The sequence below is a fragment of the Colobus angolensis genome, unplaced genomic scaffold (genome assembly GCF_000951035.1).
Source record: "Colobus angolensis palliatus isolate OR3802 unplaced genomic scaffold, Cang.pa_1.0 Scaffold26, whole genome shotgun sequence".
Classification (NCBI taxonomy): Eukaryota; Metazoa; Chordata; class Mammalia; order Primates; family Cercopithecidae; genus Colobus; species Colobus angolensis.
In genome coordinates this window covers 2,032,434-2,057,475 of record NW_012115821.1, presented here as the reverse complement: position 1 = coordinate 2,057,475, position 25,042 = coordinate 2,032,434, and the positions used below count along the sequence as shown (strand labels likewise).

The window sequence follows — 25,042 nt, the reverse complement described above, 5'->3', positions numbered from 1 at the left end:
TCATTTGGAAGTATGAGAGGAAAGATGTCACGAAAGCCTTCTGTATGAGACTGTGGCCTGCAGGTGTCCCAGCTCTAACATTCTTGTTTTTCCCCTTTATCTCTTACTCTCACAATCCATCTGTGATGTCTGAGTTAGCTAAAGAGAAAAAGACAAAAGGATACAGGAAAGGGGCTGAATATTTCCTTCACCTTTTAAGGTCCTCTCCTCTCCTTCTTGGTGGCTTTATGTTTTTTTTGAGAATGTGAGCTATATGATTTAACACTAATCCACTTGGATGTGAAAGCAAAAATTCCAAGGCTAACAGTTATAGAGAACATTCTTTATTGGGCATTTACTATGTGCCGAGTACTTTTCATGCATCTCATCACTTAAGCTTATCAGCATCTCCAGCAACTATTGGGTAGGTAGGATCCATGAGCCCATTTTGTAAAGAGGAAATTGAAGTGCAAAGCATTTAAGCAACTTGCCCAGGACTTGAACTCAGATCTATTTGAAATTCCGTTCAGATGTTTAACAATACTAAACCACCTCTCTCCATTGTACTCTGACAGTGGGTCATATTCTTAGCTATGTGTCCCAAGCAGGCATATGTGGAGTATTTTTATAGCTGTGTGCACCATTTATAACAACTTCTTCATGGTGGTGTGAGGCATTTCAGAGCATTATATAAGAAAGTCTCATAATGTTTGTGCTGTTTTTAAGTTAGACTTGGTGCAAGCCAAGAAGAAGCCAAGGGCATTTTTAAAGTGTTCATCAGATCATGTTGATTCTCTATGAAAACATCTGAATGGCTTCTTACAAGTAGTAGAGAATAAAAATCAAATTCCTTTCAATGGCCTGCAAAGCCCTACAACGTCTGACTCAGTCATCCTCTTCAGGGCACTCACTGACCTTGTCGGTACTCCAACAGTACTGGGTCTGTGGTTGTTGATCTCGTTCTTATTCATCGGATATACTGGACTGCTTTCTACTTCAGTATCTAATCTCTTCTGTACCTCACCATAGCTGGCTTCTCATCATTGGGGTTCCGCTCAACATGTTGCCTCCAGAATAGCTTTGTTGCAATGGCCTTTTTTTCTCTTTTATTGTCTGCATTGCACATCTCGTTGTATAAGATGCTTATTCCTTTGTTGGTTTATGACTCTGTGTTTGTCTCTGCTTCCCCACCTTAAATATGATCTTCATGGGATCAGGGCCTGTGCTTTAGTTGCTGCTCAGTCTGTAACACCTAGACGAGTGCTGAGTAAATCCTGGTTGAATGAATGAATGAATGGTTTGTTAAGTGGGAATGGTTACATTAAACCTGCATGGAAAGCTCTCAGCGCAGTGCATGGAAAGCACTCCTGAGCTGCTGCTGTTGTTGGTGAGGTTAATTCCAATCTTGAATTTCATCATAACATAATCTATAAGGCAAGTTTTAAGAATTTCCCAAGACAATGCAGTTTCTCAAAAACCAGATGGACCCTCAGTCTCATGATATAGATCCTGAAGTTGTGTTATTATGAGGTGGCTGCTTTTTGACAGTTTTTAGCTCGTATGGGCTTGACCTTCAAACCAGTAGCATTCAGCAGCTCTTGTCTCTGCCTAGGGGCTTTCTGACCTTTTGCTTAGGCCCAAGGCAATGTTTTCATCTCTGACAAACTTGACCACTGCCAGTTTCTTAAGAGTGTCTGTACTTATGAGAAGGAGTTGTTCTGCCTGTGCTGTAATTATCTCTAATACCCGATAAACTGCAAACAATGGGGGCATTTGAGGGGGGAAATGCTACAACAAAAAGACGTCTGCGATTCTGAGGCAGGGCTAAACTGGGGCACGTGGAAAAGTTCTAGCGTGTGGAATGCTGCACTGGCAGCTCCCATGAGGAGGGGGGATCTGGATGGTCCTGACAATGGGCCATTATAAAGGCACTATTGACCACGTAATTGTGGCCCTTTATAAAACTATAAAAATGTGTCAAATATTATACAAATGCAAACTGTATAAGCTTGAATGTTAGACCAGAAATCTCAGAAAAAACGAAGTCCTCTCTATCTGATCAAACAGTTCAAGAAAAAGTTGAAACAAGGCATATGTATTTCACCATTGTGTAACCACTTCATGGGTTTATTTGTTTTTGCAAAATTTTCAGTAGAGGAATTCTGCCTGAGTATATTTTTATTTGTCTAGATCTGTAGGCTTTCATTCTCATGGAATGTCTAGCTTGTTTAAATTACAAAATCAGTGTCATGTTCGTTATGAAAAATAATAAAATAATAAGCACTGAGAATTTATTGCTTGGGAATAGTCGTTGTTGAGACTCGACTGAATAATTTGTCATTAGTTTTTTTTGGCTTTGCATATATAGAAATAGCATTTAAAAATCAATTTTGGATAGCAGTATATATAGTGTTTTTAACCTGCTTTATGTTCCCATTTACATTAATGAACTTTCCCTCTCATTAAATACTGTTAGATTAACACAGTAACAGAAAACCAACCACCACATGTTCCCACTCACACGTAGGAGTTGAACAGTGAGAACACATGGACACAGGGAGGGAAACATCACACACCGGGGCCTGTTGAGCGGTAGGAGACAAGGGGAGGGAGAGCATTAGGACAAATATCTAATGCATAGGGGGCTTAAACCTAGATGACAGGTTGACGGGTACAGCAAACCACCATGGCACGTGTATACCTATGTAACAAACCTGCACGTTCTGCACATGCATCTCAGAACTTGAAAGTACAAAATAAATAAATAAATTTGATGTATGAAATTCAATGTAGTGTACTAGACAAGAAATAAACAAAAAATTGTTGGATAAAATGGATTGTAATGACTGCACAAGATCCGTTTATATGTAGTGGTTCTCAACTGAGGGCTGTTTTGTTCCCAGAAGGCATTTAGCAATGTCTGGAGCCAGTTTTGGTTGTCATACTGGAGTGGGACGTGCTGTGTTACTTGGCATATAATGGGTATAGGTTAGGGATGCTGGGAGAGAGCAGGCAGTGCACAGATCATCCCCAAAGCAAAGCATTATCTGGCTCCTGAACTGTATGGCTCCTTTATAGTTAATTTGATCCATGGCCTATTATTAGATACTTGTTTTCAATTTTTTGTTAGAAATTAATGGCTGGCAAACTTTATCTATAAAAAACCAGAGTGTTTTAGACTTTGGGAGCCATCAGGTCCATTACTCAACTATGCTCTTATACTGTTATAGCTTGAAAGCAGCCATAAACTATACATATATGAAAGCATGGCCGTTTTCCCATAAAACTTTGTTGACAAAAACGGGCAGCATGCCCTAGGCAGTAGTCCACCTACTTCTGTTAGAGATAATGCTCTAATAGATGTCTGTGTACCTAAATCTTTGTCCCATATCTGATCATCTCCTTAGAAAAGTTCTTGAAAAGAGCCATTGCTGCATGGGCATATATGTATCTTTTTAAAGTTTATATCCATTTATTTTATTTTTTACAGTTCTACCAATTTATTTTATTTTCTCATATGAGATTGTTCATTTAATGTAGCTTTCTGAACACACTTGTGCCACCATCATTCTGTCAGATTTGGAACCATGTTCAGGCATATGAAGTGTGAATGGGTAAGGTAGGAGTTTGCAGATTTAAAAGTCTTCAGGAATCAGATGGATTGATGAATAAAGCAGGCTGGTTGTCAGTGTTAGAATAAAGAGTGATGGGAGTGTTACAAAATGTAGAGTAAGTGCTCATTGAAAAGGAGAAGCTACTTCTCAACTCTGTTGCTTTTCAACTCTGATAAGTTGCTGGCCCAATAGGAGTGCAGTTTGATATCACTAGATCTTCTGATTTATCAACCAGAAAAGAGAAATCCAAACTCTGGTTTGAGGAACCAGAAACCAAATTTTGATTTGAAAACTCTCAATTTTTCATCGTTGGTGACAAATTCATAGAACACTAAATTCTGTCTATGTGAAGAGATTTGTCTGTGATTTGTGTCCATGGACTGCCAGCTTGGGGACCTTGGAATAACTGTGACTTATCAAGGGGTCTACAGCTAGAGGTGAAAGCAAATCTCAGGCTTCTGGCCAGGCATCTGAGGCCCACAGGGCCCTACTGGCTTGTTCTACTGCTAGATGAGAGCTGTAAGAATTGGCAGTCTTCGGGCAGCCCCTGGTAGAAAAGGAAGCTTTATCATGTGAAGTAGGGTGGCAAGCTGTGACTCAACTGCCTGACCTGAAGACTTAGTTCCTCTAGAGCTTTCTAACTTAGGAAGACTGAGGGACTGTCACACTCCATTTCCTTAGGACGTTTCCAGAGGTGGTCAGACTCCTAGCATACAACCCCTGCCTACACAGTGTGGCCCCTTGTTCTTCGGTTCTGCCCCTTATCCATGCATGCCAGCCACACTGGCTCTGCACTGCTTCACTGATGTACCAAATACTTGCTGAGTGCCCACTGTGTGCCAAGCTGTGTTCTGGACAAAGCAGAGCAGAGGAGGGAGGATCAGGAGCACTGGTAGGGTGTGGGCTGGATATGTGAATATGTCCTTAGGATAGTTATAGGAGACAAGGTCAATGAGATAATGCTCCTGGGGTGGGGTGGAGTGGGAAAAGTAGGCACAGTGGACAGGGGTCTGTAGAATCTACCTGGAGAACTAACAAGCTAGTGTGGATTTCTGAACACCATACTCAGAGATTCTGATTCATTAGCTCTCGTTTGGGGCCCTGGAATGTGCCTTTCTAATAAGCACTGTGAATAGCATTGATATAGGGACTTCTAGGCCATTGCAAATACTTTGGTTTTTTTTTTTCTCAGAGATAAGTAGGGAACCATTACAGAGGTGGGGTTTTTCTTTTTGTTTGTTTGTTTTGGTTTAGTTTCTATAGAGAAATGACTTGATCTGACAATATCGCAAGATCCCCCTTTCATTGTATTGAAAATACACCATCAGAGTGCCAAGACAGAAGCAGGTAGAAGAGTCAGGAAACTTTCTGTCATCTAAGTTTGAAGAGATGGTGGCTTGGATCAGATGGTAACAGTAGAGCGTGAAAATCCATCAAATTCTGGATATTTTTTGAAGATGGAAACAGTACTTCTTGGTGGGTTGGATACAGGGTATGAAAGAAAGGAGTCAAAGATGACCAACCATGGTTTGTAGAATAAGCAACTAGGTTAAGCCAGAGGAAGACCATTTTTTGACCTACCCCCCAAAAATGGCAATTTCCTATGTTTCAACCTAATAGAAAAAAATGGAGTTGCCAACTGTGAAGATGCAGAAGACCATGGGAGGAGCTGATTTGGAAGAGTGAATGAACATGCTGAGCTTGAGACGTCTGCAGTCCTCCAAATGGTGCCGTCTCATAGGCCAGTTGAGATGAGTCTGGTTCTCAGAGACCTCTGTTCTGGGCTGCTTAAATCCATGTGACTGGGTTCGATCACCAGGGCTGTGAGTGTAGATAGATGACATCAAGCTCTGATCCTTGAGGCACCCTGACATTTAGGGGGGAAAAGAGGAGAAAGCTAGCTAAGGAGAGTGAGAAGAAAAGAAGAAGGTGAGAGAAAAACCAGACAAGTGTGGTAAATTGAAAGCCAAGTAAATAACGTGTATTAAGAGCCTCCTTGCTGTTCTTTGAACAACCAAGACTTGTTCACACCTGAGGACTGTGTTCTTGGCTGGGATGCTGTTCCTGCCAATCTGCCTGGCTCATCTCACCAACTTCAGGCCTGGGCGTCAGTGTCATACTCTGTGAGGCCCTTACCTAAACACACTGTGTAAGATTTGCATAGTTGCCTGGCATCTTATTGGTGCTGAAGCAATGTTTGTTGATTGAATGGTGAACATACAACTTTTGATGAAGGCAGCAGTCCAGTTGAGAACATATTAAAGCCTTGCTGCTTGGGATGTAGCATGTTCCCTGGACTGACTGGGTCAGCATCCCCTGGCAGCTTGTTAGAAATTCAGAATCTTGGGCTCTAGCCCAGACCTGTGGCATCACACTCTACATTTAACAAGATCCTCAAGTGATTTGTATACACATTAACGTTTGCTCCCAATCCTGTATTTAATTTTCTGTGAATGGCAAGAGGACAATTGAGTATACTCTCTCAGATGGGAACAACTCAAAGTAAGAAGTTAAAAGAATCAAAATCAAATCTCTTCAATAGTTGTTTCAATAGTTGTTTCAACTGTGTGTCGAGACTTTCAAGAGTATTTTATGTGATTATCCACATATCCTTTTTACTTTTATTTTATTTTATATGGTTATTCCACATATCTTTCTTACTTTTACTTTGAATTGACATAAGCTAGGAGTCCATATAAAATGCATGGCATCTGGTACATGGTAGACAAGTTTGAGAGAATGAGCACCAATTCTGTTCTTTATATTTTAATACATCCTGCTATTTAATGTAACATATTCACTTATAATGTCTTCTGAGACCTTCATTTAAGAGAAGTGGTTTTCTCTTAAAGTGAGTGATGGGTTAAGGGTATTGGTCTTGCTGCTTCTTTTCCCATAGGAATTTGATTCTGAAAGTCGTGTTTTATTCTCCGATTATCAATACTCTGTAGGCAGATGGCTACCACTCCTAAGTCCCTCCTACTTCTATTTGGCTGAGATAAAACCACATGTTCTTTTTATTATCATGGTCTTTAGCTTATTTTAGCCTGAGGGAGAAAAAAATAATGCATATATTAGGGATTTTCTCATGATAACATCTTTTCTTTCTGAGGCTACTAAATATCGTTTGTCCTAAAATCAAAGTATGCCCATCTTGTGGTTTATAATAAGCATGCTGTTTTATACGTCATTAGCTAAGGATAAAAGACTTGCTGGGAATTTTCGGTAGGGCTAGTTTAGTCTATTCTATTTTAACATTAAATTTTCAGAAACATACATTTGTTATCCTTTTCGTTTATACGTATTTACGGCTCAATTCTTTGAATTCAGAAGCCTGCAAAGTAATAAGACAGGAAGTAGTGTGAAAGTATACAGACCCATAAATATGCGATATAAATTTATATATATTTATTTGTGCACAGCTGGGATATGTGAATACACCTCTGGATTTACACAGTTTTATCTTCCCTTCTTATTCAGTTAAAACCCTAGATCAGAACTGACCCACAGCAGAGGGTGCTTCTCTAATTCACCTCTATGCACAGAATAATGGAGACGTGGCTCTGGTTTCTAACCCTGGCAAGTTGTTTAGTTTTCCTCTCAGTTTCTGTTTCTGTAGCTTTAAAAGAGGGGGTAATTAAGCATATCCTGTATTCTTACAAAGATGCTTATCCAGTTAAGACAGTAGTTGAAAAAGCAACTGTAAAATTATGTATACCTATACTATTTCTCTTTATTAAAATCACCCCATTCTTTCCTTCAAATCTGCTAAAACTTCTATTGAGTAGGAAAGCTCAATTCTAGTTTGGTGAAACTTTCCTAGAGAGCAGGGGTCAGCATTTTCCATAAAAAGTCACAGCATAGATATTTTAGGCCTTGGGGGCCCCACAGACTCTGTTGCTACTTGTCACATCTGCTATTGCAGCAAAGACGCCGCCCTGGACAACGTGTAAACTAATGGGTGTGGCTGTGTTCCGATACAACTTTATCCACATTGAAATCTGAATTTTATATAATTTTCATGTGTCATGAAATATTCTTCTTTTCATTTTTTTCAACTATTTAAAAATGTAAAATCCATTCTTACTTTATAGACCATACAGGCAGCAGACCGAGTTAGGCTGAGGGGTAGACAGACTCCTGTTGTAGAGAAAAAGCACTGGGTTTGTCAACCATAGCCATTTCGAGCCTTTCTTTATTTAAGACTCTTTTGCTTTGCATTTGCATCTGATTTTGATTCTTCTCCTTTAGGTCAGGATTCATACCCTTGTTGTTTTTACTTTTTGTTAAGGACACCTTTGTACAGATTGTACAGTGAACAAGATTATATGTCCAAGGACATGTGTTCTGGGCTTTTGTTTTCTTTTGTGGTAATGTAATTGTGGGACTGAAAAGAACCTCGACACTTAATCAGATGTGACCCTATGCAAGACTATCCTAGTTATTTAAGAAAGCTTTCTCTGTTTTACCAGTTTTTTCAGGAAATATGATTACATAACTGACTTTCTCTATGAATTGCCATTTTAAAAACAGTATGAAAAGAATAGTAGTGTGGTGGTAGATAACAATTGATTAAAGGATAATCCCTTTAGTTTTCTTTAAACTGATTGAGCAAAAGAACAAATTATCTCTCTAAACATAAGTGATAAATCTGAACATTGTGTTGAATTATTTAAAAAAAATATATAAAGCCATTCGAGTGTAGAAGCATGTCCTAGCTACTCAGGAGGCTGAGGTGGGAAGATTCCATGAGCCCAGGAGTTCAAGGCTGTAGTGTGCCATGATTGCACCTGTGAATAGCCACTGCACTCCAGCCTGGGCAACATAGCAAAACCCTATCTCTAAAAATAAAATAAATAAGCAAACTAAAAGGATTAAGAGAATCTACACTCACTTTTACTCGAATTCTGGTTTACAAATAGTAGAGAGAATAGAAGAACAGTGGATATCTAGATAGGGATATTTCTTCCCCAGTAAATTCTGTTGTCAGCCAAGATGGGAGTATCTACAGCCACCATCTTAAACTGACATGTGATGTGCTCCAGGATCTCTTTAGAATGAAACTGATGGAAAATAACCTGTCAATGTTACCCAGGAAGTGGTAAAGCTGAAGTGTGACAGTTAGGAGGTGATCCATTCCGATTCTCTTGCTATCAATTTAAGATCTGAATGAAGAAAGGAAATGGGTGAAATGATAGGAGCGCTAACAATGAATAAAAGTTGCAAAGCCTTTGGGTGTTTGCCCTTTAACTCAGATAGCTAGCATAATTTATATGAAATATAAGTTGTATCAATAAATAATATTTTATGGTAAAGTATTCTAGCTTTATTTTATGGTCTGTACTTCAGATGTTCCGCAGTACTCAACTTTTGCTGTCTGAATTCCTTAATGTGGTTAGTCATCTGGAAGGTCAAAAACCTGCAGATATTATCAGGAAATCATAAAGATGTTTCTATCCTCTTTAATGCTACATGTATGTTCTTATTTGCATACTTGTTTGATTGGCTATTTAAAAATTAATGAAAGCAAAGTTATTAACTAAAAAGCTATCAATAAGGATGACTGAAGACAGAAAATAATTTTCCATATAAAGAGCCATTTATATGGCTCTTTAAATTGTCAAAGGACTATAGAGCCTCATAATAATGCTATGAGGGAGTTCGGGCAGGGTTAGTAGCTTTTTCCAGCATCTTCTCGGGGAGGGAAGTGGACATATAGAGGCTATGTCACACACCACCTGTCCACAGTGGGGAGTGACATTGCTGGTGCAGTGATGATGCTAGAATGCCAACCACATTCTAGATTGGGGTTCTCCAAGTGTGATCCGAAGGCCCTGGTTGTATCTAAGACCCTTGCAGGGGTTCTGCTAGATCTGGACTATTTCAGAATAACACTAAGGTATTGTTTTCCTTTTTCACTCTGATTTCACCAGTATACAGTAGAGTTTTCCAAAGGCTACATGTCGTGTTGAGATGTCATTGTTGTGACATCCTGTGAGATATGTACTAATGTATAATCGTGTGTTTTCAAAATTTCTCAATTTTAATTTCTAATATGCTAAATATTGATAGATATAATCTATGTAAATACAGTAAATTTAAAGAGTGTAAAAGGATCCTAAGACAAAAATATTTGAGAATTGCTATTTTAGATATTGTGCTAAGGCCGTTAGAAACATGATCTCATTTAATGCAGAAAACACACATATGAGGCGAGCTCTACTGTCATTCCCATTCAATATGCTAGGAGATGAGGACCTGGAGAAGTTAATGATTTGCAGAAGGTACACGGGTAGTAAGTTGCAAAGATAGAATTTGAACCCAGGTTTCAAGTTAATAACTCTGCTGACTGTGTTGTCAGGCACATTGTCTTTCAAAGAAGCACCAGGAAAAGGCTGGATTTGGACACTAACTTCTCATAACCTAGGCTATCTCCAAGGGAATGTAAATATGAAGATTATCCTTATAGACAGTGTAAAATAGAGATTATTTTCTAGTACTCTGTGAAACACAAAACAGTTGAGCATCAGATTTTTAAACCTGAAGGATTTTACTTAAAAAAGAAGTTTGGATTGCCAGCTACCCTTGAAAAATTTGGAGATTGAGCTAGGCTGGACTCGTATTCCCACATGTCCACAATCAGCTGCAGCTTTTATCCACTGTTCCTGCTAGGTAGATGTGTGTCCTCTGGTTTGCCACAGACCTCACTACTCCTTATTACCTTCCTCGTAGCTCATGTTCCTCATTTATGTTGCCTGTTTGAGGTGTTTGGGTTGGAAACAACTGGAGATGTTCTGTCTACTGCATAGTGTTTATAGGCCATCTGCTTTCAACCTAAAAATAAAGAGTTATTAACAGTAAAAGAGCCAAATATATCCCATTCTGCTTACCCAAACCTGGATGTAATAAAGACCTCACTGACAGTGCCACCTAGAAAGCAAATTGCTTCTTTCTTTACCAAAGCATAATATTCGGATTCATTAAAGAATTAGGATCTGCCACTAAATTAACATTTATTGTTAAACATGAATCTCTTTTCTTTTTAAGTGTAATAGTGAAATAAGCACATTCCACTCATTGCCCTCATTTTATGTTTATTTTAGTAATGTCTATTATCCTCATCATTATCACGTCTGGACCCTTTATTAAAACAAAGTCTCTGTGAACCTCTGTGTACATGTTAAATCAGTCATTTGAAATAATTTGAGATTGTCAACCTAATGGACTGTGTTATCCTGGGCATTCAGACATTATTGAATTTCAAATTTTTATGCTTAACATTTGTCAACAGTAGATATTAAGCATTTATCACAATTTATAGGTATATATTTGCTTGCCTCTTTTCTTTTTTTGCCTCACCCCAGAATATAAGTTTCATAAAGCTGGAAATTATATCTGTTTGTTCACAATGTATATTCTATGCTTTGTACAGTGTTTAGCACATAACAGTCAATAATGAATGAATAAAGGAATAAATATGTAAATGTATCAGTTGTGTGTATGATAACTCATTCTTCTGTAGTCTTAAGAATAATATTTAAAAATTCTTGGCAAAAAAGGCTCATGCTTTTTCATTTGAGAGTTAAATAGGGGAGATATTTAGTTCTTATTATCCACATAAATATACATCCACTTCTGTGTGTGCTGTGTTCTATTTAGGATAGTTCCCGATCTTCCTGATGTGAGGTCAATAGGCAGGTTACAAATCTACGTGGCTAAGAATAAGGTGCATATTAAAACCAGTATGCAAGAAGAGGCTGTTGAACTTGAACATTCAGCCCAGAGTCTCTTCTTTTCTATACTAAAAGATAGTCATCCTGCAGTCGGAAGTGGCAGTTATTCGGCCATTGGAAAAGTCTCATGTAATAGTAGCTTTTAGATGATGCCTCCTCCAAAGGGGCATCCTGCTCTTAACCTATTGCTGAAAGAGAAATACCATTGTCTATTAATACTACTGGAACTAAAGATGAATAGTGAATTGGACTTGATCTGACAGGGTGTTTGACTTTGATAGCTCTTCACTTAAAAAGGTTCTTTTATATTTATGAAAAAAAGCATGACGTCAAGCCAGGGGGAAAAATTGATATCAACATTTAAGAGCAAACTCGTAGGGCTTCCAAAAAAAAAAGGCCCTTGTGTGAACTTTTTTTTTTACGTGCATAACTAATTAGCTTAGGTTATTATAAGCAGGGCTTCTGTGATAAAGTTTCCGGTGGTGTCTCGGGATACCTTGTTTATAGTGCCTTCTCTATGCCAGTCCGTCTTCAAACTGGAATTACAGAAAGTAGAGGGAGGGATAATCTACCATCTCTCATTGGATTGGGGCCACCTAAAACGTTATTATGCTGGAAATGCTAGAATATAATCACTATCAGGTGAGCTGTATTCTGACTCATATTCAGTCTTTGAAATATAATGTAATAAATTGATTTAATCCACTTTTTTTTGTAATAGACACACTGTTTTCAATGAATCTGCTCTTTTAATGCTGTTTATTGTTTGATGCCATAAGAAGTAATCCAATGTAGTTTTGAACAAAGTAAATACTAGTAGGATTCTTTTTTTTTTCTTTTTTTTTGCCTAGTGTGTAGCTAAACTGTCTTCATCAGCTCCTGTTCATTGCTCATAAGATTAAATTGTCTTTATCAGGAAAAAAGTGACTTAAAATTGAATAATGTTGTTTTTTGGGGAAAAGTATTTCTCATTCTGAATTACTGTCTGTAGGAAAGCAGAAAAAACATCCTGTTGGCTTGTTAATAGTCATGTCTTTTAAAACACATACGTGTAAGTGTTATGCATTTGAAAGAAACTACTTAATGTAGAATTGCTTTTTATGTTGAGTTTTTTCTTAATTAAAATGTTGAATAATCATGTCCAAATGAAAGTGGCAGAATTAATCCACAACTGGTTGATTTAATCACTGGAAGATTTCTATTTATTTTCTACAGCCATTTTACACAGTTGGTTCTTAAGGAGGGGTGTGTGTGTGTGTGTGTGTGTGTGTGTGTGTGTGTTTTAAAAAGAAAGCCGTTCTGTTTGCCAAGGAAAGTGAAACAAACTGAGTTTTGCCCCTTCTACATTTTTGTTTTGTTCTTAATAAACCTTTTCATGTGTGTTGGGGAAGTTTTTGCCCTAAGATAATTTCAAACTTTTAATTATCAGATATGAGAAGAAGGATACAAGGTTTGAAAGAGATGTATAGTTAATTAGCAGGGAAACAAAATAGGGCAAAGTATTACCCCAAATCCTACGAGTTAGACTTTAAACTTCAGTAATATCAAAATCCGTTAGCACAGTGCCTGGTACATAACAAAGGCTTACTAATTTATTCTGTTGGTGGACTGGTCAGTTTCATGTTTGTGCCTGAAAGAAGAGCCATCTGAAACTCACAAATAACAGCGCTGTCTTCTTTTCCCTCCATGGCTATGTTCAGGTGCAGACCCACCTCGAAAACCCCACCAAGTACCACATACAGCAAGCCCAACGGCAGCAGGTAAAGCAGTACCTTTCTACCACTTTAGCAAATAAACATGCCAACCAAGTCCTGAGCTTGCCATGTCCAAACCAGCCTGGCGATCATGTCATGCCACCGGTGCCGGGGAGCAGCGCACCCAACAGCCCCATGGCTATGCTTACGCTTAACTCCAACTGTGAAAAAGAGGTAATTTATGTCTCCTCTCCTCTCCTGTTTTCTTATGCTAAATAACTTGTCTGTTGAATATGATTCCCACACTTAACTGTGGACTCTAGTTTGTCCTTGTGGTCACATTTACCAGCCTTTGTCCCCGATTCACCATTGTGGCTGTGGCATTCCAGCCTCTTGTCCCCGTCACTGGGTTATTGGGTGTACGGCACATGACGGGAGACCTGGCCCTCTCCAAGTGAAATGTGGAGGCGAGGACACTTTTGCCACTTGCTTCTTCTTCCTTAGCTGAGTGCTTTCTTCTCTTCCATGCCTTTCAATTTATGAAGCAGTGAAAATGAAGAGAGAGGAGAAGGGGAGGTGGAAAAGGAAAAGCAAAAATAGAAGAGGTGTGGGACAGGCGGTTTAGAAGTTCCGCTTGTTGTGAATGTCTGGAATATTATTTTTATTTCTCCCTGAGTTGGGGGGAAAAAGCATGGAATGTGCATGAATGAATTTGAATCATATAGCACATGAGACTTTAACGGAAACGCAAAGGTTTAATTGCTGGATACATTCTGTTTCAATAATAAAATTGCTGCTGCCCATTAAATCTGCTTTGGTAAAGGCTGGATTGGAGACAAGACTCAAACTACCTTCAAGCTAATTGGTGCATCAAAATTTGGAGCATACGAATGCCTGAGAGCTGTGATTTAATGCTCATTATTTCCGAATTACGAGATGATGAGCTTCATCTCAGTGGGATTTACTGTACTATGTACTATGAAGTGTTTATGCAAATTCAGAGGCAACTTTTCTAAAGTTGGATTGATTTTAATTTCTAGAGGGACTAAAATCTTTGCCCCTTTGCCCAAACCAACTGCTTTATTTTTCTGTACCCAAATTTGTCATCTAGTAAGATGATTTGACACAAGTTCTTCCTTTATTATTTCATCTCTTGGTCAGATTCCACTTTGTTTGAAAGCTTAGTTCATCTTGTTGCTGTGCCATCAGCTTTGTGTGAACAGGTCATTTAAAAAGTCATTTGCAAATCCAAGTTATAGGCTATTTTTGCTTGTGTTTTTGCAGGGATTTTATAAGTTTGAAGAGCAAAACAGGGCGGAGAGCGAGTGCCCAGGCATGAACACACATTCACGAGCATCCTGTATGCAGGTACTGAATGACTTGGCAGCCTGAGGATGTAACACTTTGTAATTAGAATCTATATTTGTGGTGGATCACACCGTCCTGAAAACTTAAGGATTTTTTTTTCCCCCATTGATTTTTTTTTTAATAGAGAAAGCTATGAACAGTGCCATTTTCTTCATAGTATCTCATGATTAAATAATGACAAGGAAGAATAAACTAAAATATGGTTTTCCCCTAAGTTGCTCCGAAGATTAAAAACTTCTTGAAGTACATAAATTTTAATAAATAAGATACGAAATATATAATTGAACATAATCAATGTATGTTATACAAATTTGTAGGTTAGCAATTTTTGTATTAGTAAAACCAAGATGTGTGTGTATAATCTAGATATTGTTTCCTAAATGGAATCTCATGGAGCATATATTTTGAAACTATATTAATTTAATAATATGTAATGGATGTTTTCCCAGGTAACTAAAGTTTCTTCTATTACATCCTATTTAATGGATACATAAATTATGCTATATCTATCTATATATCTATGCATGTATATAGATATAGGAGAGAACAATAGGCAACAAAATTTTTTGCCTTTCTATATTTCCTGTCATCAACTTGCATTACTTTTGTCGTAAGAGAAAAAAATTATTTTAAAAATGCTATTGCATCAAGCCCACTAATTTTATTTTTCTAAGAACAAAATTAAAAATGGCGAGGAAACTTTGTTCATAAGTTTCCTAACCTATTTGCATATTTACCAACTCAATTAGAAAATCATCTCTTAAAGACAATCAAAACAAATAAAAGTAATGTCAATAGAGATGGAACCTAACAAACAGTGGATAGTAGTTATTCAAAACTGGCCAATTATTTTCTTCTTAGGGTTCACTTAATAAGACTCCTTTTTTTGAGTGTTTACTATATTCCTGGTACTTTGAACATTCCGTACAGTTTGTCCCGAAATCATACAAGAATCCGTAAGACAGTAAATTTTATTAACCCCCATTTTATAGATTGAGAAACTGAGGCTTTAAAAGACTGGAGGCTTTGCCCCAATCTAGAAAGTAGGAGAACTGGGATTCCAACTCAAACCCATGAATGTTGGAGTCTCTCCTCTTTAATGGAAGTGGCAAAAGAGATAGAAGCACATCCCTGTTAGTTCTGTGATTTCATTGTGTAACTATGAAGTACTGTTAAGACCCAAGCACAGACATACCAACTAGCTCAAATATATAAGGTGTTCATGAAGAAATGTTTTCACAGACTTATCTTTGCAACTGCTGCAATGCACATGTAATCACTGTTGTTTATTATCATAACTGATATTTTGGTACTTCAGAAATAAAATTGATCTAGTGGGAATGTCAGCTCCATGACTGTAATGATAACCTCGGCCTGGTGTACTCCTTGAGGAGTACCAAGCACACTGGCAGCTGTACAAGGAGAAACTTATTTTACAAGTCACTGTAAGATGGGTGCAGGGATAGCCAGTGGCCTGCGAGACACAATGTCCACACTTCCCTGTGGAACCAAAGGGCAGAATTACCATCTGTGTTTTCCTTCTGCAAGAAAAGGGTATGGGCCATCGTCTTTGGGGGGAAAAAAGGAAGTAGAATGACAGCTGTCATTCAAGATGAAGTGCTCTGGTACATCTTTCCTGTTTAGGGCAGACAGTTTAGCATAGTTGTGAAAGCATGGGTTAAATCGTGGCTCCAGTCTTTCTTCAGTGTGTGACTTTGGGTGAGCTGCTTCTCATTTATTTCACCTGGAAAATTGCTGTAATAATAGTACCTGCCATGATAGGGTTTTCGTTAGGGCAAAAACTTAGCCTATGAAAATCCTTGAACCCAGTGCTTGGCAACTCATAATCACTCATTAAATGCTGGCTACAAGTATTATTCTCATCACCTATTAGTGTTAATGGCATTCAATACTATTTTATTTTAGTGGAAAGAAGACAGTTACTTCTTAGAATCTAACTAAAGACCATTATTGCTTTGGGTAAAGAAAGACCATGAGTCTCTTTTTAGGTTATGTTGCATAGTTTTATTTATTTTTGTCTCTCTTCTGTGCCCTTTTTCCTATAGATGGATGATGTAATCGATGACATCATTAGCCTAGAATCAAGTTATAATGAGGAAATCTTGGGCTTGATGGATCCTGCTTTGCAAATGGCGAATACGGTATTGGTAACCTTTTTTGAAGTAGAAAATCTTGAGGTGTTTCTAGGGTTCTCTTCTTTTTTCTTAAACTTTTATTGTATCTTTGTAACTGGTTCACTGATGAAATGTATTAATAGTAAAATGGAGAATTATCTCAGGATCACAAATAAGTGACTTTGACATCAGAAATTAAGAAGTTTTTATGAGTTTATGAATAAGCCCATGGTAAAACTCTACATTCCCTGGAGTCCAAGAGCAGTTTTGATAGGACATTATCCCTTCCAGTTCCCTTGACATCTAATGCCCAACCCAGTACACTGCAGCCAAGGGAACCATTATGAACTGCACTATTCGCAATGGTGCTCTAGTTAGCCTGAAAAGGGTTGTGCAGTTTTTCAAGAAGGATTTTTCATATTCTTAGGTGACAGAGGGACATTGAGGTTACCCTTATCCAACAGCAAAATTTATTCCACCTTCAGTTCGTAAACAAGTGGTCCTGTTTGCTATTATATGTTACTTGTTTTTCTCTGTAATTTAGAGACTTGCCTATATTGTTTATTTTCCTTCATTCCTTACATTTTAGCCTTATGTTACTGTTTCACCAAAGTCTTATTGCAGATCTTATTTAGTCCTTGCAATTATTCTGTGAGTCAAGTTCGGATGGTATCCTTGCCCTCAGTTTTAAACTGTAACTAGGTTAGACGGTCTTATGCAAGATTACATAGCTTGGGTGGATCAGAGCCAGGCCTGCTTGGCAGGTCTTTGAATGCCTTCTCCAATCCTTTTCTGTTTTCTCTGAGAGCAATGCTATGAGACTATCATATTCTTAATAACTAGTGTTTTAAGACCAATATTTATTGAGGGGAAAGGGAAAAGGGGAGTTGTTCAATGAGTATGGAGTTTCAGATTTGCAAGATGAAAAATTCTGGAGATCTATTTGACAACAATGTGAACATACATAACACTACTGAACCATACACTTAAAACTGGTTAAGATGGCAAATTTTATCGTATGTGTTTTTTACCATAATGAAAGTTTTTAAAGATATGACTAACTTCCAATAGTAAATTCCCTTGGCCAGGGGACAAAATAGCGCTTACTTAGTTACACCAGAATCCTCAGAAAATTAAGTCTTATAATAGCGCTTTTCTTTTTTTTTTTTAAAATCCATCTCAGTCCAGTTCTTCAAGTTCACTGCCTTGAACTCAAGTGGGGTGAGGACTTCCCTTGAAACCTCAGGCTTCTTCTGTGATATCTGGAGTTTGTCTACTTTCCACCCATTTAAACCCACACCCTGATTTTGGAAGAACCAGGTGTTCTGCCATTTTGGTAAAAGTTTCCTTGCCGAACTATCCCAACCTCTTGGAATCCTTGGTTGGCTTTTGTGGAACCTTTCTGCTTACAAGTTTGTGCATCCCATGAAGCCAACTACACTTGTCTAGCAGTCAGAATCTTAGGACGAACATGAGCAAAACACTTGGGGAAGCATGCCCTGGGGAATTTATAAATATACCCAAAGACATGTATTTACGTTATACTGCTCTAGCAGCATTAATTAGCAATGGCCGAGTCATCTCAAAAGAACTTTGCCATGAGAGTGGTCATTTTGCTAGTGGTGTCAAATGGGTCCCTGGGCACACTCAAGTGGGCTGTAGAATTGATATGATTCTGTAAAATCATTGATTTTTTTTATAATGGCAAAGACCTTTGATGTCATTTGGTCTAACCTAGTACTCAATGCATTTGCCTTCTCTGGTTTGTTTGTTTGTTTGTTTATACAGGATTTCATTTTGTTGCCCAGGCTGATCTTGAGCTCCTGGGCTCAAGTGATCTTCCTCCCTCAGGTAGCTGGGATTATAGGCGTGCACCACTACGCCTGGCCTGACCTTCTCTTGCATCTCCTTCATATTCTCCACAAAAAAATCAAGCCATCCAGCTTCTTGGAAGCCTCCAAAAAAGGATCTGTACTAGCTCACTAGGGAAATAGCAAAGCACAATGGTTAGGATTTAGAGATTTCTGACCAGATCTGGGGTCACATCCTGAATCTGCCATTTCCTCTGTGACCTTGAATGTTATTTAGCTTCCTGAAACCCTACGTTTCCCCATCTGTAAAATGGGGCTGTTAAATATACCTATATCATGTGGTTAACTCACTTGATAAAGTATCTATAGTATTTAGCATTGGAAACATAAGTTGTATTCTAAATTATTAAGTATAGCTTATTAATTATAATATCAAATAATATTGATAGTATTTGTGTATTCAGCTGATCTTCATTGAGCCCCTATAATGTGTCAAGCTCTATGTTAGCTATCTGTGAGACATATTTATCTCACAATATCCCTCACAGTAAATAACGCTGTAAATTGCAGCATGGGTCCCAGTTTGCTTCATGGAGAACTTTTTCACATACCAGCCCTTCTGAAGACAGTTGTCATGACCCCATATATGCTTCTGTCCTTTAGAATGAATACCTGGCTGGGCCCATGGCTCACGCCTGTAATCCCAGCACTTTGGGAGGCCGAAGCAGGAGGATCACTTGAGACCAGGAGTTGGAGATCAGCCTGGGCAACATAGAGAGAACCCGTCTCTATAAAAAATAGAAAAAATTAGCTGAGTGGGGTAGTAGTACATACCTGTAGTCCTAGCTACTCAGGAGGCTGAGATGGGAGGACCACTTGAGCCCAAGAGTTCAAGGATGCAATGAATCATGATCATGCCACTGTCCTTTAGCCTGGGCAACAGAGGAAGACCCTGTCTCTAAAAAACACATTTAAAAATAAAAAAGTAGAATGAATCCTCATACCTCTTCATTCCATCTACATTAGCATTGAGGCCTTGTTCCTTCATTATCTGGTTGCTCCTAAACTATATTAAAGATTAATTTAGTATTTATTAATATGCCTAATAGGTGGGCAGCACCGGGCAAGGTGCTGTGGATGCAAAGGTGACTAAGGTATGTTTCCTGTTCTCATGGGGGGTTCTCATGGGAGTTACCAGTCTAGAAGGGGGAGACTCTTAGCCCTCGAGGGGAGAAGGACAATTCAGGAGCAGAGAGGCCATCTCAAGGGAATTTCCAGATAAGAAAGATCCTCTGGGCAGAGTTGAATTAACTCCCAGACAGGAGAGGAGTCCCCTGCAGCCACCCTTAGAAGTCACTGACTTTATCCCGGCATCCACCTCTCTTCTATTTCCCCATGCTGGAAAGGCTAAATGTAACTCCAATCATTAGAGTCTTCTTTCAACAAATCTATTTCAGCATTTTGCCATTGGGGGAAAGGCAATGTAACTTCAACATTAGGAGCACAGACTCTGAACCAGACATCTGAATACATACCCTTGAGTGAGTGATTCAACCTCTCTGCTTCTGTGTCCTTGTCTGTAAAATGGGGATCATAATAGCATCTACTGCGATAGAATTAATGGGAGAATTATAAGAGGGTAATCCACAAAAAGCATTTAGAACAGTTGGGCCCTGATAAACTCTCACTAAAAGTTAGTTACTAGCTCTTATTCTTGATGAACTTGGGTTTTAGTTGTCAAAATTAAGTAACAAAGCTACTACAACCTATTAACATTTTAATTTTTTTCCCACAGTAAAGTTTAAATTTGATGTTCTTCATGTTAGGCATTTTTTTTCTTTTATTTGATTATTTGAAATGCTTTATTTCAAGTTAACTACTTAGAAAAAAATAAAGTGGAAGGAACACTTAGAAAGGAAACTGTCCTAAGGGAATTGAAGTCTAGAAATAACTATTCTGAGAGCACAAGGGCCCTCTTGTACTATCAAAAACAAAGAATAAAAGTCCCAGTTTACTTGTGTTAACAGTGCTCAATTGATATTCAGAAAAGAGGACCATCCAGAGAGAAAAAATAATAACATTTTACAATTATCATTTACTTGGGCAAATATTCATTTTGGTGGAGCACAACATTGAAGAACTCGATTCAGACCCAGGCGCATCTTCCTTCAATTTTTTTGTCCCAATTAGACTGTGGCTTTCATCTGTCCACGGTGCAGTTTGTGCTCTGGAAGTGAAATCTTGCTATTTAGGTAAATGGCCTGGATAAAAACCCAACAAAGATGTGAAATATACATGTTAATAGAAGAAGTCTCTTCCTCTTTCTTAGCTCTTAAAGGTGTTATTTTGACCTAATTGTGATGTTAACTATATTTATGGGGGAAGTTTTCTAATGCAGAAGAACCAACCACAGGATCCTTTCTTTAAAATGCATGACTAGGAGACACATTTTAAATTATTTCCATCAACCTTCCTTTTAGTAGCTTCAGCAAATAAGAGCTGTTGATACAAAGAATATACACCACCATTTAGAACACAGTTTCTCAACCGTGGAACTGTTGACATTTGGGATGCATAAGTCTTTGTGGTGGGAAACTGTCCTGTGCGTTTTAGGATGCTTAACAGCATCCCTGGCCTTCACCCACTGGATGTCAGCAGCAAATACCCTGCAGGTGCATCAACTGAAAATACCGCCAGACATTGATCCGGGGAAACAAAATCAGCTGTAGTGTAGAAGCCCTGACTTGGAATAATGACTGGTCACCTCACCCTTGCAGATTCCCTGATTTCTGTTCCTAGATTTGCATTGCAGTCTGGTAAAAATTGTCTAATCGTTGACAATATACTTAGTAATTAACATGGCAAGTGGTTTTGTTGATCAAAGTGAACATTAGCTCACCTGTCAAAACTGTAAAGTGGGAATCCAGTACTCCCTAGAAAATTATAATACTGTGTTGTTAATCATAGTGGTTACTACTTACTGATCACTGAAGTAACAGGCACTGTGTTTCACCTACTTTATCTCTATGAAATCTTATGAAAACCCTGTAAGATGAATGGTTGTTGCTTTTCAATTGGAGACACTAAGCCTCAGAGAACTTGCTTAATATCACATAGCAAGTTAGCAAACAGGCAGGATTTTAATCCAGGTCTCTGACTCCTAAACACAGGCTATAAAGTTCTGCACCATTAATCGGTAGATTGGAGTATCTACATTTGGCTAATAAGCGGCAGGGTTTTTATTTCCTCAGGTCTAATTGGAGATGAAAGTTGCAGTTTCTAATTGGTTAATATCAGCATACTCTTCCCACCCCCAGTTCTGCTGTTAACATGGGACCTGAGCCTCCCACCAAAAACCTCCATTTGGCAATGGCCAAAACCTTGGCTTTTCTTCCTGTAAAAAGCAGTAAGATGCCATACACGAAGTGCCATTTAATTCTGTGCTTGGCCCAAAGTAGGCACCCAAAAAATGAGATGACCCCCAGCAAAATATTCTGGCATGCTTTCTGCTTCCCACTCCTAATCAGTAAGTATGGGGAAAGCAGCCGAAGCAGGAAATCTTTCAGAGAAGTAGATAGAGGGCTATAAGCTTTTTCAACTGGAAGTAATGATGTCTGACCTCAGTAGAGTGCCCAATGAGGCATCTTGCTTTAGGGATTTTAATTCATTTCCCTTATTGGTGTGCACTGTCGTCAATCAATGCTAATCACAGCAGTCCTTTCTGTAGTTTTTCACCTGTCTCAATCCATTTCTCACTAGGTATCCCCCACTTTGCTCTTTGTCTCCCCCACCCTGTCCATCTGGCTGTCTATGGCAGAAAGCATTCTCTCTCTCAGTCATGTACATATCTCTTCTTTAGAATATAGTTAGAAAATATGTTCTTGTCCAGAAGAAGCTTAGAATTAGATGTCTGTTCAACATAGGTCTATCAATGACTTGGAGATATGTATCAGTTGCTATTATTTATCCCTAACAAATCATCATAATAACACAATGAGTTTTGCATACAATTTGCATATGAAAACTATATATGTGATTTGCCTTTCTAGAGCAAGGGGAATAATTTTTCTTTTAGCTTATTGCTTTGCATTTTTAAGTCACATTCTTGGTTTGTTAAAACCCAGAAGCTTTCCCAAAACCTGAAATTCTCAAAAGATAGGGGAATAAAGCTTTGGAATCCAAGGAGTTACCAGACATCATGACAACTGTATAAGTTTAGTCTCTCTGGTACTTTACAGGGCTATTTTGAAACATGTGAGTGCCTTTCACTTTACGTTAAATTGGACAAGAATAAAACTAAACACACACAGAGCAAGACTGACCCTGAGAAGGTGACCTATTTCAAATAAAACCACTTAGTGAAATGCTAGCTAATAATCAAAGTCACTTTTTATCAATTCCTTAGTTAGAGGGCCTTGAAATACAAGGGCATTTTAAATGACCACAATGTCTATTTTTGTGCATGTGTATGGGGGTATGTGTATTAGGTCTTATGCATATACTATAAATGCTGCTTTCAAAAAGGAGCAAAAGAGGGAGTTGTATTCTGCTGGTTTGTCTGTCCTCCCTGCCCACCCCAGTCCTGTTCGAGCCAGTGTCTGATTCACCCATCAAGAAGTATCTTATTCCATGTCCCTTGCCTCCCACCCAAATCTCTTTAGCTAGGGGTTTAATTCATAGAGTATATGTTTGGAAACCATCCCAGAAATTGATGCAATGGCTACCAATGAGGGGAAGCACATTTGACTCGTACTTTGTGGCATATTTTCATCTGTATGTTAGTGGTCATTTGAGAGGATGCAAGGTACTCTGTTGAATACAGTTTTTACTAGATACCTCTCAGTCACTAAACACTTTAATCACACCTAAATGCTTTCTGAATGTACTTTTCTCAGATGTAGAATACAACTCAATGTGTAATCAAGAAACGGCAGGGCTAAACAATATAAAGTCTTACCCAGTAATCATGGTTATAGAAATTGTTTGAATCAGTCTAGTAATGGTACATGTCTGCAAGTGGAAGGAGTGAGGTCACTCAATGATTTCTCCATAGTTACTATTTCAAACTGTATTTCAGGGCTTGGGAAGGGGGATCAATTTGGGCCTTTTCTACAAAAACAGGCCTATAAACTGCTGCAACCAGCTAGTTACCAAGAAATGCACATACACAACCAAAGGAGAGCTCGCTGCTTTAAAACATCCCATTCAGAACTAGAGGAAAAACTCTGATGCTGGCTTGGGGAAGGCTAAATATTTCTTTTACTTTTTATTTTTTTAATTTTTTTGAAAGTGTAAATTTTTGCTCTCTTTTAAAGTCTGTGGGCTCCCTCTTGTGGCTTTGTGGAAAATTTCAATTTCAAGAAAATGCTTTTTCTCTCTAGCATTAAGGAAATCATTTCTTTTCCAATTTAAAAACAAACAAATAAATAAAAACTTTCATTGCTTTTCCTTGTAAAAGGAAAAGAAGAAGAGGTGGAGATGAGAAGGAAGGAACAAAATTAACTTTAATGGAAAGTCCTATTTGGTGAAAAGGTCATTTTATATACAATTCTGTTTTACAATAATAGCCAACATTTCCTGAACACCCTCTGTATGCTACTAGTTGTACTAGATAATGCATTCACCACATTATTCATTGTCTCCATGCTCAAAATAAGCCCACTGGCTAGTTACTGTGATCATTTTATGGGTGTGAGATTGTACTTTCCTCCCTCAAAGGGAGCTAGTTGAGGAGATCCTGTGACCCCCTTTTAATATCTGCAAGCGAATGAAAAAATAAACATCTCGTATTTTCCTATTTTAAAAATGACTTTTTTGTATCAAATAATTTTTCTTAAATAAATCCTAGAGTAGGATCATAGTTTTTATCTGAAAAAACGTGGGAATTGTTCAACAGTTAATTTCTGTTACTGTTTGTCTCTCTCTAGTTGCCTGTCTCGGGAAACTTGATTGATCTTTATGGAAACCAAGGTCTGCCCCCACCAGGCCTCACCATCAGCAACTCCTGTCCAGCCAACCTTCCCAACATAAAAAGGGAGCTCACAGGTAAACACCTAACAAATGTACCTCTTACTGCAAATTTCAAGGAGATCCTTGAAAATCTCCTGAGATACTGGGAATCGGGGCCACAATTACTGCATGTCACTAATCACTGTATCTATGATGAAGGTCCCCTTTGCACTGGGGATAGTAGGCAACTCTTTCAGCTGTAACTGTCTCCACCCTTCCTGATATGTATGTTTCTTACAAGCCCCTAGAGGCATTGGAGTTTGAATTTTCCTTTGACACACATTCGAGCCCACAATTGGGATAGCATGAGAATATATTTCCTACATCTTCAGATGCCTCCTGTTGTCTTTTGCTGTATTGTGTGCAAAACATTTATTACACAGAGGGGAAAAAATTATAAAATGGAGCAATGGGTATTATTTGTTCTTGATGCAAGTGTGAAATTACCTATTTCTCTACTTTGCTTAATGCTTTAGGGAAGGCATTTATTTGGTCATTAAAACATGGCAGAAACTATATTAGAACTGGCATTCTACCATGGTGAATTTTATGGCCCGTACCACCCCTCCTTTTATTATTTGATCCTTGCATTCTGCAGGATTGGATGAATAGACTGAGAATATGGAATATGGATTTGGTACAGAGAATTCCTGTTCCAGTCAAGGGTGTCTTAAAAAATTTGTTTTCAGAAAATAAGCA

The 25,042-nt window shown here is 38.2% G+C and overlaps 1 protein-coding gene across 10 annotated transcripts in view; it reads left to right on the top strand.

The window, feature by feature from the left end:
- MITF (microphthalmia-associated transcription factor) overlaps positions 1–25,042 on the top strand; it is a 221,003-nt gene that overhangs the window by 177,865 nt on the left and 18,096 nt on the right. For 6 of the 10 annotated variants that reach the window (XM_011947145.1, XM_011947144.1, XM_011947149.1 and 3 more), the window contains exons 3-6: positions 13,027–13,254; positions 14,305–14,388; positions 16,455–16,550; positions 24,262–24,379. In XM_011947145.1, coding sequence (XP_011802535.1) covers positions 13,027–13,254; positions 14,305–14,388; positions 16,455–16,550; positions 24,262–24,379 — 526 coding nt within the window. Of the gene's footprint in view, positions 1–11,810; positions 11,969–13,026; positions 13,255–14,304; positions 14,389–16,454; positions 16,551–24,261; positions 24,380–25,042 lie in introns of those variants that run through there. The other 4 variants (XM_011947151.1, XM_011947150.1, XM_011947153.1 and 1 more) reach the window with 2 other exon arrangements.